The 18,212-nt window shown below is 46.1% G+C and overlaps 1 protein-coding gene across 2 annotated transcripts in view; it reads left to right on the forward strand.

The window, feature by feature from the left end:
* Positions 1-18,212, forward strand: part of sdk1a (sidekick cell adhesion molecule 1a) — a 769,571-nt gene that overhangs the window by 582,505 nt on the left and 168,854 nt on the right. For both annotated transcript variants that reach the window (XM_073060649.1, XM_073060650.1), the window contains exon 20: positions 14,909-15,007. In XM_073060649.1, the coding sequence (XP_072916750.1) occupies positions 14,909-15,007 (99 nt within the window). The remainder of the gene's footprint in view (positions 1-14,908; positions 15,008-18,212) is intronic.

Below are 18,212 nucleotides of genomic sequence, written 5' to 3' on the forward strand. Positions count from 1 at the left end.
ATTTGTCTTGAGAAAGCTGTGAGATAAGTTCCCTGTTTGAATCTCTGCAGTCAAACTGTTGTAGATGCTGCATTGGTGCTGTTGGGCAAATTCTTCCATGACTTTGATTCAGCAACGAAGAAGGAATAGTAATATATTCCCAAGTCTGAAGGGCGGTAAACTCTGTCAGGAATGTGGAGGTCCAATCACAAACAAGGGAAAATCTGCATTCTCACTGCTTACTGTGTTTGTGCTCTGGTTAGTGCAGACTGTAGGTTTGAAAGGTGCTATTGAAGAATCCTTATTTAGTTGCCACAGTGCATTTTGTAGATGGTATACATAGTATTGGAGGGAACATAGTATTGCATGGGCAATCTGGCAGTGTGAGCCAATCTTTTTTCTTGCCTTCTTTCATAGTATATTCCATCATCTAAAGTCTTATGTCTCCCACTTATGGTTTCTCAGCCCCTATCATTACCTCCACCCTTTTCTCTCCCCACATGACTCCATCTGACATTCCACCTCCCCCCCCCCCCCGATCCACCTATCACTTTACAATTCTTGCCACACCACCCACCTCTCCCAACTCTTTATTCTACATTAGTGGTCACCAGCTTTTTTAAGCCCAAGATCCCCCACCTCAGCCTTAGTGAAAAGCGAGATCGACTAGTTACACGCATGCACACCGGGGCAGAAAAGACCGGAAGTAAAACCCCGTAACCCAGAAGTAGAAATAATGTAATGTAGCGATGTGCTACACACAGCACTGAAATAACGACACGCAGTTGGTGCATTTAATCCCTAGCGCCTGCCCTCTCCGGGCGGAAATGACGTCAGAGGTGCATTACCAAAGTCTCCCCCCGCGTGCTGGCTATTTGTGAGCCAGTTCGCCTGCGCAGAAAGTGGGTTGCCACATAACCCCCCCCCCCCCCCAGAACCGGTGATACACCCCCCAATGTCCACAGTCTGGATCGGCCTCTGTTTGGGAGGTCTGCCTCTGCGCCGCAGTGCCTGAATCTCGACCGGCTGTGCTAAGTCCACATGGGCTGGTTTGAGTCGGTTCACTGTGAAAACCTCCTCTTTCCCCCCAATGTCCAGAACATACATGGACCCATTGTTGTTGATCACCTTGAACGGCCCCTCGTACGGCCGCTGTAGCGGTGCCCGGTGTCCGCCCCTTCGTACAAACACAAACTTACAGTTCTGCAGGTCTTTGGGTACATGGGTCGGGGTCCGTCCGTGCTGTGAAGTCGGTATGGGGGCCAGGTTGCCGAGCCTCTGACGTAGTCTGTCCAGGACTGCTGCGGGTTCTTCCTCTTGCCCCCTTGGGGCTGGTATGAACTCACCTGGGACGGCCAGGGGTGTGCCATACACCAACTCGGTCAATGAGGCGTGCAAATCTTCTTTGGGTGCTGTGCGAATTTCAAGCAGGACCCAGGGAAGCTCGTCCACCCAGTTAGGTCCTCTCAGGTGGGCCATGAGAGCCGACTTCAAGTGACAGTGGAAGCGTTCCACTAGTCCGTTCGACTGTGGGTGGTAGGCAGTAGTGTGGTGTAGCTGCGTTCCCAACAGGCTGGAGGTGAACTGGGCGCCTCTGTCAGAGGTAATATGGGCCGGTACCCCGAAGCATGCTACCCAGGTTGCAATCAGTGCTCGGGCACAGGAATCAGCAGATGTGTCGGTGAGCGGGACCGCCTCTGGCCACCTCGTGAACTGGTCTACCATAGTTAGGAGGTACCGCGCTCCTCGGGACACTGGTAGGGGGCCCATGATAGCCACATGAATGTGGTTTAACCTTCGATGGGTGGGTTCGAACTGCTGCGGTGGGGCTTTAGTGTGCTGCTGTACCTTGGCTGTTTGACACTGCGCACACGTTCTGGCCCATTCACTGACCTGCTTGCGAAGTCCGTGCCATGCGAACTTGTTGGAGACCAGCTGGACGATTGTCCTGATAGATGGGTGCGTGTATGGAGTCGAAAACTCACCGCCTCCAGGCTGCCAGGACGATGGGGTGAGGTTGGCTGGTAGCCACGTCGCACAGGAGGGTCCTCTCACCTGGGCCTACGAGAAAGTCCTGCAGCTGCAAACCTGAGACTACGGTCCTGTAGCTGGGCATCTCGTCGTCTGCCTGCTGCGCCTCCGCCAGTGCCACATAGTCCATCCCCAGGGACAGGGCCTGGACAGCTGGTCCGGAGAGTGCGTCGGCCACGACGTTGTCCTTTCCCGAGACATGCTGGATGTCCGTCGTGTACTTGGAGATGTAGGACAGATGTCGCTGCTGGCGAGCCGATCAGGGATCGGACACCTTCGTGAATGCGAAGGTCAACGGTTTGTGGTCCATGAACGAGGTGAACGGCCTGCCTTCTAAGAAGTACCTGAAATGCCGGATTGCCAGATACAGTGCCAACAGCTCCCGGTCGAAGGCACTGTACTTGAGTTTGGGTGGTCGTAGGTGCTTGCTGAAGAATGCCAGGGGTTGCCAGCACCCCTCAATGAGCTGCTCCAGCACCCCACCGACTGCTGTGTCGGATGCGTCCACCGTGAGGGTGGTCGGAACGTCCGTTCTGGGGTGCACCAGCATCACGACATCTGCCAAGGCTTCCTTGGCTTTAACGAAAGTGGCCGCGGCCTCCTTGTCCCAAGTAATGTCCTTGCCTTTACCCGACATCAGGGTGTACAAAGGGCACATGATACGGCCTGCTGAGGGGAGGAAATGGTGGTAGAAGTTCACCATACCAATGAACTCCTGCAGGCCTTTGACCGTGTTGGGCCAGGTAAAGTGGCGGATCGCGTCTACCTTGGCGGGCAGAGGTGTTGCCCCGTCTTTGGTAATCCTATGGCCCAGGAAGTCGATGGTATCGAAACCAAACTGGCATTTGGCCGGGTTGATCGTGAGGCTGAAATCACGCAGGTGGGAGTAGAGCTGGCGGAGGTGGGACAGATGCTCCTGACAACTACTGCTGGCTATAAGGATGTTGTCCAAATAGATTAACACAAAGTCCAGGTCGCATCCCACCGCATCCATTAGCCACTGGAACGTCTGTGCGGCATTCTTCAGGCCGAACAGCATTCGGAGGAACCGAACAGGCCGAACGGGGTGATGAGTGCTGTTTTTGGGATGTCTTCAGGGTGCACCGGGATTTGATGGTATCCCCAGATGAGGTCTACTTTGGAAAAGATTCTTGCCCCGTGCAGGTTTGCTGCAAAGTTCTGTATGTGCGGCACGGGGTAGCGGTCTGGAGTTGCAGCCTCGTTCAGTCTGCGGTAGTCGCCGCATGGTCTCCAACCCCCGGCTGCTTTGGGCACCATGTGCAGGGGGGACGCCCATGGGCTGTCAGACCTCCGTACGATCCCCAATTCCTCCATCCTCTTGAACTCCTCCTTCGCCAGGCGGAGCTTTTCCGGGGGGAGCCTTCATGCGCGGGCGTGGAGGGTGGTCCCTTGGTCGGGATGTGGTGCTGAACCCCGTGTCTGGGTATGGCTGCCGTGAACTGCGGTGCCAGAATCGATGGAAAGTCCGCCAGGATTCTGGTTAATTTGTTGTCCAACAGCGTGATGGAGTCCAGGTGTGGGGCCGGCAACTTGGCTTCACACAGGGAGAACGTCTGGAAAGTCTCGGCATGTACCAGTCTTTTCCCTTGCAAGTCGACCAGCAGGCTGTGAGCTCGCAAGAAGTCCGCACCCAGGAGTGGTTGGGTCACCGTGGCCAGTGTGAAGTCCCACGTGAACCGGCTGGCGCCGAACTGCAGCTGCACTGTGCGGGTGCCGTAGGTCCGTATCGTGCTGCCGTTTGCGGCCCTCAGGGTGGGTCCTGGCTTCGTGTTGCGGGTGTCATACCCCATGGGGGGCAAGACGCTGATTTCTGCTCCGATGTCGACCAAGAAGCGGCGACCCGACTGTTTGTCCCAGACGTACAAGAGGCTGTCCTGGTGGCCAGCCGCCATAGTCATTAGCGGCAGCTGGCCCTGACCCTTGCAGGGCAGGCGACAACGGCGGGCTTCTGTGCCCCACCGCTGGTGGTAGAAACACCACTGTTCACTGTCCTCCTCACTCCTGCCTCTGTGTTGTGTGCACCCCCCTGCTGGGCCTGGTCTGGTCTGCTGTTGGGCGCGTGGCCTGGTAATCTGACTGACGGACGCCACGCTCTCCCTCTTGGTTTTCCACAGCACGTCTGCCCGGGCCGCCACCTTCCGGGGGTCGCTGAAATCTGCGTCGGCCGGCAGCAAATGTATGTCCTCGGGCAGTTGCTCTAGGAACATGCTCGAACATGAGGCAGGGCTTGTGTCCATCAGCCAGGGCCAGCATCTCATTCATCAATGCTGACGGCAGTCTGTCTCCCAAACCGTCCAGGTGAAGCAGGCGGGCACCCCGCTCACGCCGTGAGAGGCCAAAGGTCCCTATGAGCAGCCCTTTGAATGCTTCGTATTTGCCTTCTTCCGGGGGCGACTGTATGAAATCCGCTACCTGGGCGGCCGTCTCCTGGTCAAGGGCGCTCACCACGTGGTAGTAACGCATGAAATCAGAGGATATCTGCCGAATCTGGAACTGGGCTTCTGCTTGGCTAAACCACACGCGTGGTCGCAGCGTCCAGAAAGTCGGCAGTTTTAGCGAAACTGCGTGAACAGATGAAGAGTCGGTCATCTTTGGTCCAAATCCCGTTTGGACCGTCGGGGTCACCAATGTAGCGATGTGCTACACACAGTGCTGAAATAACGACACACAGTCGGTAAGTCGTTTCGAGACTAGTTTATTCAAACTTCGCGGTGCTGGCATTTAATCCCTAGCGCCCGCCCTCTCCGGGCGGAAATGACGTCAGAGGTGTAATACCAAAGTCTCTCCCCGCGCGCTGGCTATCTGTGAGCCGGTTCGCCTGCGCAGAAAGTGGGTCGCCACAGTATAAACACCTGGGGTTCCTACCCTTTTTTGCACCATGGACCTGTTTAATATTGCCAATATTCTTGCAGACCGTCCGGGGGGGGGTGCGGCTGGTGTTAAACAGGACCGATACACCGATACAGGTTCCTTATGTCCAGTCTATTCCACAATTACGCGGCTCTCGGCACTTAGCTTCTGTCCCCCTTGCTCACGTTTTTTCCCCTGAGAAATCTCAATGCGTTTGACCTTAAGTGCGGGGCGCTTGCACTCAAGGTGCTGAAGCCATTTTGAGGGCTTCATTGCCTCGGACAGCCTCCCGGCCCGAACTCCGGCCTCCCGCTCGCCCGCCCGCCGCCAGATGACTTGGCCAGGTGTAGCTGGTCGTGGGTGGGGTGAGAGGACAAGGGTCAGGGCCGGAGGTCCCCGTGCCGGGGCCGCAGCGGTAGCAGTACGGAGAGAGCGGCCGACTGAGTGAGGAGTGTGACAGGGCGCCCGCCCGCCCCCACTGTAGGATCTATCGGCCGACAAGTTTGTTTTAGTAGATCGCAGCGCGTTAGCTGCTCTGATACTTTGGAAACGCTGAGCCCGAATTAGGTCGTCTGCGAATATTTTAGCACTGGGTTCATCTGTCCGCTCTCTGGGCCGGTAGCACCGGCAGTTCCCGAGGCCAACCAGTGATCCCTGGCACGAGGGTATCACTGCGTTTAGGTGACTGATGACCTCGCGTGGGTTGAAGTTCAACAGTGAGCATGACAGGGAATGAGGAAAGGTGCAGCTGACTCATATTGTTTCCTCGTGGCCCGGTGGTTGGGGACCATTGAATTACACTGTGTAGTGCGGGGGATCTACACACATGCGCCCTGGGCAGAAAGAACGGAACTAAAACCCCGCAACCCAGAAACAATCTCTCAACAGTATTTGTGTATTTATTTGTCTTTTTTTTCGGGATCTACTGGGAAAGTCTCAGAAAGATCGACCAGTCGATCGCGATTGACGGGTTGGCGACCGCTATTCTACATGTTTCTGTTTGTTTTGGCATTGATGGAAGGGCTCAACACAAAATATTGACTGTCCATTTCCCTTTGGCAGATGATGCCTGGCCCATTGAGTTCATCTAACAGTTTATTTTGACTGTTCTTATCCATTGCCTGAGCAGGATCCATGCAGACAAGTGGGATGTCTTCTTCCATACTCTTTGCAGAGCTGGAGTGGGACCTGCACCTGGAGCCACAGAATTTATCTTGCAGGTCTAGTTGTTTCTGGCTGAGAGGACTCCTCTGATAATTAGAAACATTTAAAACCTGTGGAAGTGCCAGCAATATCATGAGGAATTCCACTCATCCTGCTAATGGACTGCTTGTCCCGCTCCCATAGGGAACGGGCTACACAGTATCCACACCAGGACCACTGAACTCAAAAACAGTTGCTTCCCCCAAACAGTCAGGCTCATCAAATCCTCCACCCATTAATCTACCACCATCATCCCCACCAGCATTACAGCCACTCCTCTCCAAAATCCCCCAGCACCCTTCGTTCCCCCAGGCACTGCCACTTGTACTTTGTGTTTTGTAGGATTGTTTTTATATTTATATTTAATGTGGGATTTTTATGCCTATTGTGTTTGTTTCTGCTGCATCGGATCCAGGGTAACAACCATTTTGTTCTCCTTAACATTTGTTTACAGCAGAAGGGCAATAATTAAATCTTGAATCTTGAAGTAAATTTAACTAATTTAATACTTTTTAATTTATTAATGAAGCATATTAGTTATAGAACATTAAAGTTGATTAAAGTAATGAAAAGAACACAATGTTTACACGGTCTAATCTTTCCAATCCTGGCCAGTGATCCCATTGAAGTGTGTGAGGTTTGCGTAAACACGAGGGAGTGACTATGAAATGCATTCCGCTGTTCAGATCAGTGCAGCTGTGCTCCACAGCTGGACTCAATGGTGAGTCCCGCAGCCAAGCAGGAGGCCAGAGGTGCTGATTTTGAAAGTCCTGATTGATTCTCTTTCTTCCTCCCTCATGAGTCATGAAGTTATACAGCATAGAAACAGGTCCTTCAGCAAAACTGGTCCATGCTGACCAAGATTCCCATGTAAGCTAGTCCCATTTGCTCTCACTTGGCCCATATCCCTCTTAACCAGGAGCTTCCAACCCTTTTTATGCCATGGACCAATACCATTAAGCAAGGGAGTCCATGATCCTCTAGCTGGGAACCCCTGCTCTAAACCTTTCCTACCTAAACGAGTATCTTTCAAAAGCTGAAAATGTACTTGCTTCAACCCTCTTGATTTTCCATTAAATCTATCTCTTCTCAGCTTCACCTCTACCCTTTAGTTCTTGATTCCCCACCCCTGAGAAAAGACTGTGGGTGTTGATCCTATGTATGTTCCTCCTATATGCCGATGAAATACATCCCAACTTGCTTAACCACTCTGTAACTTAGTCCCTCGAGGCAATATCTTCGTAATCTCCTCTGTACTCTTTCCAGGTTTGTGTCATACTTTCTCTAGTGGGCTGACCAAATCTGACACCATATTTCAAGTGCAGCTGCACCACCATCTTGTACAATTGCAACATCCTCAGTGGTGACTGATGAAGGCCAGTTCTGATAAAAGCATTCGTCAGCACGCTGTCTACCTGCGACACCACTTTCAGGGAACCATGTTCTTGTACTGAACACAAGAGATTTGGCAGATGCTGAAAATCCAGAGTAACACGCACAAAACTCATCAGGTTAGGCAGCAACTATGGAAAGGAATAAACAATGAAGAGGAGCCAAGTGATCCTGGCAAAACTCAGACTGGGCTTTGCGGAGCGGGATATCAGGATTTCATTAGGTTGTTGATCACTGAGTGCAGAATAAGGGGAAATAATTAGCCAAAAAATAACTTTTTCTGGGACATACAGTACTGTGCAAAAGCCTTAGAGAGAGAGAGAGAGAGAGAGAGAGAGAGACACACACACACACACACACACACACACACACACACACACACACACACACACACACACACACACACACACACACACACACACACACACACACACACACACACACACACACACACACACACACACACACCCTAAGACTTTTGCACAATCCTGTATTTGTCAACATGGAGCAGTTTGTCAACATTGTCAACATGGAGCAGAGAGCGAGTTTGGAAATCTGGTGGGAACAAAGGATGTTGAGAATGGTGAGGGTAGAGCGCCATGGGAGGGGTGTAAGACAGGTGACAGGAGATATGCCAGGGCAAGGGGTGGCACAGGACATAGACGCACCCAGCCCTGAGGCACTAGGTGAGATCATTTGATTCAAAGCAATCGGTTTATTGATCATTAGAGAATATCTCTGGTGCTTCTTACTTTTTCCCCTCTCCCTCTCCCTTCCCCCTTTTCCCAACCATGATTCCCATCTCCCTGCCCCTTTCCCACTCAGTCCACAATAGAGACCAATATCAGAATCAAGTTTATCAACACATATGTCATGAAATTAGTTTTTTCTTGCGGCCGCAGTACAGTGCAATACATAAAATTATTACAGTACTATGCAAAAGTCTTAGGCATCCAAGGTACATGTACGTGCCTAAGACTTTTGCACAGTTCTGTACATAAGCAATTTTCCACTTTGGCTTGGCTAGAGACATGGCTAGTTTTGAAACACAGAACATTGTCTTCTCCCGTCGTCTTTGCTGTATCCAGTACTCTTAGCATCCTCTTGATATCAAGTGGAGTGAGTTAAATAGGCTGAATCACTATTCTGTGATAGTGGAGATCGTACAAGGAAATAGAGATGGATAAACCACTGGTTGAACATTAGTTGTAAATATTCAGCTTTGCATTAAGCACTAATGCTTGACCGCACTATCATTGAGAAGGGGCGTTCTTGGAGCCTCTTCTTCCAAATTAAGTTATTTAATTGTCTGGAACATTCGTAACTGGATGAGGCCAGACTGTAAAACTTTGATTTGACTCATAAGTTGTGATGTTGCTTCGTTCTGTCCATTGCATAATGCTTTGGAATGCATGTTACCCTATGAGACCATTTGACATAGGAGCACAAGTAGGTCATTTGGCCCATTGAGTCTACTCCACCATTCCACTATACCTGATTTGTTATTCTTCTCAGCCCCATATTCCTGTCTTCCTCCCATAACCTTTGGCACTCTTACTAATCAAGAAACAATCAACCTCCAATGGGATTTACAACTTATTAAGTTTGCATCTTATGAACTAGGGTTAATCTGTTAGCTTGATGATACTAGCAGAGTGAGGCACATGCTGGGCAATGTCATTACTGATTTTGTTGCATAGATTTGTGCAGCTACTCATGGTCTGTAGTGCCTCATGGATGCCCATTTTCGATCTCCCAGGCCTTCCCTGAGTGTGTTCTATTTAGACAATACTAGTACCACACAACATGATGAAGGAGGTCTTTGGTGGCGATGGGATTTTAAGTTGACAAAGTTTGTGCGGTGATCAGTTCTATTAGCATCACTGTGGACAGATGCATCAATGATCCGTTGACTTTGCCCTTCAGGATTTGGCGAGTTCGGTCAATCGTGGACTCCTCTCACTATCTTCAATGGTTCTCCCAAGTGGGGAAGCAGCAACTCATCAGCTGAGAGAGACATTCTTGACATCATCATCCAGATGCTGAAAAGACAAACACTAATACCTTAATCTCTGATCTTCTTACCTTTCTGTTCACACTGCTGCTGCCACTTCCTTATCAAGACGGACTGTTTCACTGGTGTCAATGTTTGTGCACTAATAATTGCCAGAACTTGTGGAACATCCCAGTGATATGCACAGGATCGACGTACAATGGCATAGTTTTCCCTATAATTATTTAGCACATCCAGAACCTGGTGTGAGCACATACACCATATTGTGAATGTGATTTAAAATGTGCTTTCAAAAACTGTTACCATTCCTGCAGTCACCTGGCAAGTGAGCCTTGTTCTCCAGAACATGTTAGATGCTGAAAGTTCTGTGATGGCTTCCTTCTCGATGGTGAGATCTTTGTTACTTATGATTGCTAGTAAAGAAAAAGATTAAGAAATGTGGCATTCTCCTCCTGCTGGAATGTGAGAATTGTCATAGAAAGAGCTTCAGAAAGTGAAACATTGATAATATTTGATCAGCTTAATCAGCATTAGCTATCTGCGGTACCTAGCTATCCCATGCTCCACCTCTGCATCATTAGCAGAGTGAATTGTCAGGAATTGTAGCTTGGCATCAAGAATTATGCATAAGCATTGACGAAGCTTGACAAAACAATGTTTGCTGTTGTCAGTCACAGTTTATCAACTTTGACAACATTTTGCGAATTCTCATTACTCATCCCATGAAAATAGTGTAGCTTCATTGGGAATGCATGTAATGCTCTCTACTACATCTCCTTAAGAGAGAATTTACATTCATATAAAACCTTTCACATTTTCAGGAAATCCAAAAGCACCTTCAGAAAATCCAAGATCATTTTGGAGTCAAGCTGAGCAACTGTTGTCACCTACACAAATGTATTCTATATCTTATAAGAGAAACAAATGTTATATCTAGGCTTAGGCTGTCGAGAATCATAGAATCAAAGAGCACAAAAATTATTCCTTTAGCCCATCAAATTTGTACATCAATTTTATTTTTATTTTTTTCCACATACTCAAAAACTCCCCCATATTCTTCTACTTACCTGCACACCAGGGGCAATTTACTCTGGATAAATAACTACCAACGAGAGTGTTTTCTGGGTGTGGAAGGAAACGAGATCATCGATGAAAACCATAAGGCCACAGCCAAACTCCACACAGACAGTACGAGAGGTCAGGAGTTTGCACAGGTCCACTGCTGTGGAGATCAAGTCATTGGGTATGTTTAAAGTGGGGGATGATAAGCATGTCAAAGGTTACATGGAGAAAGCAGGAGAATGAGGTTGAGAGGGAAAATAAATCGCCCATGTTCAGGTGGTAGGGCAGATTGGATGGACTGAATGGCCTAATGCTGCTTCTATGATTTATCGTCTTGTGAAAGTGAGAGACAGCAGCTCTGCTTGCTACATCATTGTGCTGCCTCAAAGGGCTTAATTGTGAAACTCATATACTTCCCTGGCTAAAAAACCTTAACTCATCTACTTCAGTTTTAACTTCGTTCCTTTTTATCATGTAATTCAATAGCTGGTGTAAGTCTCTTCAGTCTTTTTCCTGCCATGATCTTTTCTTTCCTGTTCTGCAAATGTAGTGTAACTCTGAAACTAATTCTGGTAAAAGGGTTTGTGTTTTATTCCCTTTGTCTTCAGGTTGTAACTTGGTCACAAAGCACTATCTTTATCAAACTATACAAAACCAAAGCATTACAGAGCCTAATCCCACTTCCTGGCATTGTACTCCAGCATCTGACCTCCCAGTTTATCTCCAGACTCAAGGTTGACCTTAAGGGCATTCTGTGACAACCTGAGCCAAGGCAATAAAACACATTTTATCCTTTAGATTAAAGCACGTTGTATGTAAATACCTATTTATTATTTCAACAACTGTATTTAATTATTGACATTTAATTAATGTGAGCCAAAGAATTTTTCATATTTTTATCAATAACATCTAAGGAATTAAACCTTCTAAAGTTTTTGAATGTTTCTGATGATCGGTTCTGGTCACCTCACCAAGAAGGATGCACAAACCATAGAAAAGGTTCAGAGGAGATTTACAAGGATGTTGCCTGGATTGGGGAGCATGTCTTATGAGAATGGGTTGAGTGACCTCTGCCTTTCCTCCTTGGAGTGACAGAGGATGACAGGTGACCTGATAGAGGTGTATAAGATGAAAGGCATTAATTGTGTGGATAGTCAGAGGCTTTTTCCCAGGGCTGAAATGGCTAGCACAAGAAGGCACAGTTTTAAGGTGCTTGGAAGTAGGTACAGAGGAGATGTCAGGGGTAAGTTGGGATTTTTTTAAAACACAGAGTGGTGAGCGTGTGGAATGGGCTGCCAGTGACAGTGGTGGAGGCGGAAACGATAGAGTTTTTTAGGAGACTCATGGGTAGGTACATAGAACTTAGAAAAATAGAGGGCTATGGGTAACCTTAGGTAATTTCTAAAGTAAGTACATGCTTGGCACAGCATTGGGGGCCGAAGGGCCTGTATTGTGCTGTAGGTTTTCTATGTTTCTATCAATGAAAGGATAAGAGAGCCTGGTTACAACTTGCAGTCTACACCACTGTGGAAAGGCTACTACGTCTCAAGGCCATGATAGAGTAAAGCAGCGTCATGGCTAGTGAGGGAGTTGACTGCGAGACATAGTGTAGGTCCAACGCTGTCCCTTTATCTGTAATATTAGATTGGGTAACAAAACTGGCCCATTCCTTGTTGTCGTGTCATAACTTATTCATTTCAGTGAGGGAAATGTATGGGTTCCAAGTTTGGTGGGGAATTGCAGACTCTCATTGAAGAAAACTGCATATCATCTGAAGCCAGTGGTGCATTTGAAGACATAGTCACTTGAGTGAGGTCAATGAACCTTTGTAGTGCCTCAGCCAATTAGCATACAGAAAGTAGAATATGTGACAGTACAACCCAGGAACAGGCCCTAAACCCATGATGTTTCTGCCAACCTCCATGCCAAATCCGCCAGCATGTGATCTGTATCCCCCCATTCACTGCACGTCCCATGGAGCTCTGAACATGCCCCTTAATGAATGTCTTGTTTATTGACAACCATACTTATCTCCTCTCTTTGTCTTCTGAATACATGACTGAATGGCACTCTACCCTGTCCACCAAAACCTTTAGTGCTCGACTGTACAACCACTTCAATAACCCTTGCTCAGGTTCTGTAACTGAATGTCTCCCAGGTCAGACAGAGTTTACAAACTCCCACCTGCACATGGTGCAGCAATAATACATGCCGGCTGTCTCCCGTATGGGCCACTCATGAAATTTGCCCCCTGCTAAAGTGATAAACCAATGAACAGCAGTGTAACTAGGGCTAGCCACACTATGAACAGTATATTTCCTCTCTGTTTGCACCAATTATTTAACTAAATTTTCTTTTTTTATTTATATATATATATTTCTCAAAGGTTTCAAAAGTACATTTAATGTCAGAGAAATGTATACAGTATACTTCCTGAAATGCTTTTTCTTCACAACTATCCATGAAAACAGAGGAGTGCCCCAAAGATTGAATGACAGTTAAATGTTAGAACCCCAAAGTAACCCCCCCCAGCTCCCCTCCCTCCCCTGCATAAGCGGCAGCAAGTAACGATCCCCCCCCCTCCCCACTCTGGTTTTTAAAAAAGCATCAAGCGTGATCAAAGCAACAGCAAAGACACAGACTTGCACTTACAGCAAAGACTACTTGTTCACCGGTATTCGACATACCACAGGTTCTCTCTCTCCCTAATAAGGGAGAAAGAGGTGTCTCCGTTTCACAGCGAGCGGGGAGACATAACAAACAGCTTGCTGGTTTATGATGTTAAAAGTCCGTTGCGTCGCTTTTTCTGAGCTCTGTGCCCAAAGGTCTCAGGTCTCTGTGCACACAGCAAAGGATCTTCCAGCTCCCATGACACACCGGGACACCGACCTTCGATCTGCCCGTCTCCAGAGCCCCGAGATCCTAGGCCTTCACAGGCGAGCCGAACTCTTAGGCCGTGCCCTTGGCGTGTCGGGTAACAGCCAGTTCTTTGTGGGTCCCATTCCCGCAAAGAACTGAAGTCAGCGTGTAACTCCAGGTCAGGGTCTTCAAAAGCACCCTGAAAGGGAAAAAATAGAGATATTAAAAATAGAAATAGAGCTGTGTCCGAAGATGCGAGCTAAGAAGTCGCTGTTTAGCGCCATCTTGACTAAGCTCCGCCCTCATTGTGATTTATGGTTTTTATTGCTCTGTATTGCAATGTACTGCTGCTGTAAAACAACAAATTTCACAACATATGCCAGTGATATTAGACCTGATTCTAATTCTCATACAAATATGTTATGGTTGACTTGATCACTTCAAATAAGGGCAGGTTAATTGTGCATCTTAATTAAAGCCTCTTTATATATACAATAGAATTCTGAAAAGGAAATTCACACATACACAAAATTTGTTTTCTTTAGCATCTTATAAAATTTTAAGTCATGTGTTTTACATTTTTCCAGTACATTACTTCAGGCATTTTTTTTAACCTGTTAGAGGACACACAGTAGAGACTTGGAATTTGTACTCACTGTCTTTAATTGTCACTACGTCTGAAATTTTCAGCAGTATTTTTTCCCAAAAGGTGATTTATCTTTCTGGCTTTTGCTTAATAAAGTGCTTTGTTTTCTTGCCTAGATGGTAGGTTTCAGTCTGTTTGCCATAAGCTGTGCCTGCTGTTTCTGAAATATTATGTGCTTTAACTGACAGTCAAAGGAAATGCGCTTAAAAAGATTTATCTTGCATGTGAGAAAAAGATCCTGGACAAATTACTTTTGCCAAGCGCCCATATTGAATAATTTGTCCTAACTTTAAATCAATCTGGCCATTAAAGTTTAGAAGTTTAATATACAACAGAGAACGTGATGTGACTGGCACACCTGAATCGTGAGCATGTGCATTTTTTTTTTTTGGTTGACCGAGCTCCTGTCAACTTGCACTATCTGGTTTAGGTAACATAAACCTTTACTAAATATTTAAATATAATAACTATTCTTGACAATGTTTTGTACTGTTGTACTGCAATTTATCTCTGTGTGGTTGCAATTTATCAATTTGACACTTGTCTGATGCAGTAAATAGGATGTTCCTGTGCCACACATGCTGTGCCTTCAGCAGTAATTTGATGTCACCCCAGGGTCAGTGCTGAAGTGCTTACTGGTTGCATTAAATGTCCAAATGAGATAAGCAATGCAAGGGCGGTATTTTATTCCCCACTTGAAATTGTCTCATGATTTCAGAGTATACGTGTAACCCCTTGAATTTGTGGGTTGTGTGATCTGATATTCTTCAGTGTTTTTTTCTGAAATAACCGAGTGCTACATTAGGTTTGCCCATCACTGTCTTTAACTGTCTTCTTTTACATTTTCACAGGACCAGGACCCATAGGGCACTTGATGTTTTCTGAAATCCTTGATACCTCTTTGAAAGTCAGCTGGCAAGAACCACAGGAGAAAAACGGGATCCTCACAGGTAGAAAAATGTTCCGATTCACCTTTTATTAAAACTGTCGCAGAGTCATAGAGGTATTCAGCGCAGAAACACGCTCTTCAGTTTCCTCGCCCATACTGATCAAGTTGCCGACCTGAGCTTGTCCCACTTGCCTGCATTTGGCCCACATCCCCCCTCATCCTTCACTATCCATGAACCAGTGCAAATGTATTTTAAATGCTGCAATTGGACGCACTGCTGCCTGTTCCTTTAGCAGCTCCTTCCACAAACCCACCACCCTCAGTGTGGAAAAGTTGCCCCTCAAGCCCTTTCATCTTAAAATGATGCCCTCCTCTGCCCTCTGAAAAAGACTATGGCAACTTCTCCTTGCATAAGCCACTCGTGGTTTTATATGCCACAATAAGGTCAACACCACCACCTCGACTTCAGGGAAAGCAGCACTGCCTTTCCAGTCTCTACTTGTAACTTAAGTCTCGATATCATCCTTGTGAATTTATATGATTGTTGTGAAACTTTGCTGCATCTATTCCAGCTAAATGACATCCTTCTTATAGCTTGCTGGCCAGAACTGCACAACAGCATCGTGTACAGCAGCATGTTTTTTTTAATTTTAAAGAACTGGCTACAGAATAGAAGTCAGGCTGCCAGCCCAGAAAATTGGGCATCAGACAACAAGCTGTGGACTAAATCCAATTCTTCTTTGTAGTTTTCCTCCAACAGCAGTGCTCATGGCTTCTCCTATCGAACAGCAACATATCAGCGGGATTCTTGCTAAAGATCCATATCCCAGCATAACCCTAAATGATTGTTTAGTTTCCCACAAACCCCATTTTCCTATCTTTCCCAGCTAGACCAGACCTCTTTCCTCCCACTGCTCCTGCCCCATAGACCACTCTTTACTACAGCAGGGAGATGAGGTAAGAAAATTAAATTGTCAAATTCAATCTGTTATCTTCTCTACAGAAGAGATCAGGCGTTGCAAATTTGCATGCAAAACTAGAAGGCATAACATCATTCCTGACTGAATTAAGAAATGAAAGCAAATACTAATTTAGATGAAACAGGATCTAACAACTCAGTAGGTTAGCAATTAATCATCCAGTTACAATGCTCTTTATAATTTAATAAAGTGTTAACACTGAAACTGGTTGAAATTGGTGAAGTATTTAAATGAAAGTGAATATTAATAGCAAACTTAAAATATAAAATGTGAGAGCCAGATCAGGATTGTGAAATCAGGAATTGATTGTCCAGAGGATTCTTTATAAATAAGAGCGGGCAGGACATCCACTGTGGGGGAAAAGAAAGCTCCGCATGTATGAACAGCAGGAAGTCATGTGCAAACAGCGGAGGTCGGCAGGTATAAGCACAGAAACTGGTTTCTGTTTAAAAACCTTTCAACATCTTCATATTACAAATAGCACTAGTATTTTTTTCTTCTCCTTGCACATTGTTGGCACTGGCCTGAATTGTGCTTACCTTTTGCCAGCAGTTTGAAAGAGAACCAGCTGGATGTTTTTTCGCAACTCATTGGGTTTGTAATTCCCATTTCTGTGTTCTGAAGCAAGAAATGCATTGGAGCTTGAATGTTAGCAGCTCCAACCTCTCGCTCCACCCCTATAATCACCAGGGGCAGTTCCCCATCATCTTCAACTTCAGTATCTAATTAAGCTCCCTTCATTTGCGTGGAGCTGCTGATCTTCACTAAATATGTAGGTTTACCTATGCTTCTTCTTTTGCTTTCTTTATTTCTCTCCTTTTTTAGATGGAATACTATTACATTATTATTTCATGTTTTACAAAGAATAATTTCTGAAGTCTTAATCATTGAAATCAATTACTGGAGATAGGTCCTTGACAACATGAGCTATAGTATAAGAGTAAGGTCTCAGTTTCTACCATCCGAGGACTAATTGCTACCACTGATGACACCATATCATGTTCTTCAGATGTGGAGAACTCCAGAAGGCTATTCTAACAATGAAAGTAGAGCAGGAATATATTTGAGAAACAGGCAGTGCTAAGTAGGATGTGGACCATTAATTATTTAGAGTTACAAAGAAAATGGAAGGTTAATCTGAAACACAGGAGATTCTGTAGATGCTGGAAATTTTGAACACACACAAAGTGCTGGAGGAACTCAGCAAGTCAGGGAGCATCTATGTACAGGAATAAACAGTTGATGTTTCAGACTGAGATCATTCTTCAGGAAGTTCCTCCAGCATTTTGTGTGTGTAGTGGGTTAATATTCTAGCTCACCTTATTCTGCAACATTTTCCATCTCCTGTTTTCCTCCCTTTTCTTAATTCTCCAGCAAAAGCAGAATATAACATATCCAGGCAATCCTACCCCTCACCCTCTGTTTCAAAGAGGTTTCCTTTGTCCGATCTATCCTTTCCATCACCTTTTCTGCAACTTTAGCTACCGTTTAACCCTCTTACCGAGCTTTGATGAAAGGTCTTCAGCCTGAATCATTAGCTCAACTCTCGTTTCCACAGGTACTGCCTGCCCTGCTGAGTGTTTCCAGCATCTTCTGTGGTCATCTTCTCCACCAACTCCCAGTCTGTTGAAAATGTTTGGGGAAGATACTCATTCAAAGTGTAACTTCCATAATCAATGCTTTCAGACATTTTACGTGACATTCAAAGTTCAAAGTACATATTATCAAAGTGCATATACAGTGGCCTGGATAAGTTTGGGCACCCCGGTCAAAATTTCTGTTACTGTGAATAGTTAAGTGAGTAGAAGATGAACTGATCTCCAAAATTCATAAAGTTAAAGATGAAACATTCTTTTCAACATTTTAAGCAAAATTAGTGTATTATTTTTGTTTTGTACAATTTTAGAGTGGGGAAAAAAAGGAAAGGAGCACTATGCAAAAGTTTGGGCACCCCAAGAGATTTGAGCTCTCAGATAACTTTTACCAAGGTCGCAGACCTTAATTATCTTGTTAAATCTTTGGCTTGTTCACAGTCATTGTTAGGAAAGACCAGGTGATGCAAATTTCAAAGTTTTATAAATACCCTGACTCCTCAAACCTTGAGCCATTGGCTTCTCTAAGCAGCTGCCTAGCACTCTGAAAATTAAAATAAATTATGCCCACAAAGCAGGAGAAGGCTATAAGAAGATAGCAAAGTGTTTTCGGGTAGCCATTTCCTTAGTTCGTAATGTAATTAAGAAATGGCAGTTAACAGGTGGAGGTCAAGTTGAGGTCTGGAAGACCAAG

Source organism: Hemitrygon akajei, chromosome 11, assembly GCF_048418815.1.
Source record: "Hemitrygon akajei chromosome 11, sHemAka1.3, whole genome shotgun sequence".
NCBI lineage: Eukaryota > Metazoa > Chordata > Chondrichthyes > Myliobatiformes > Dasyatidae > Hemitrygon > Hemitrygon akajei.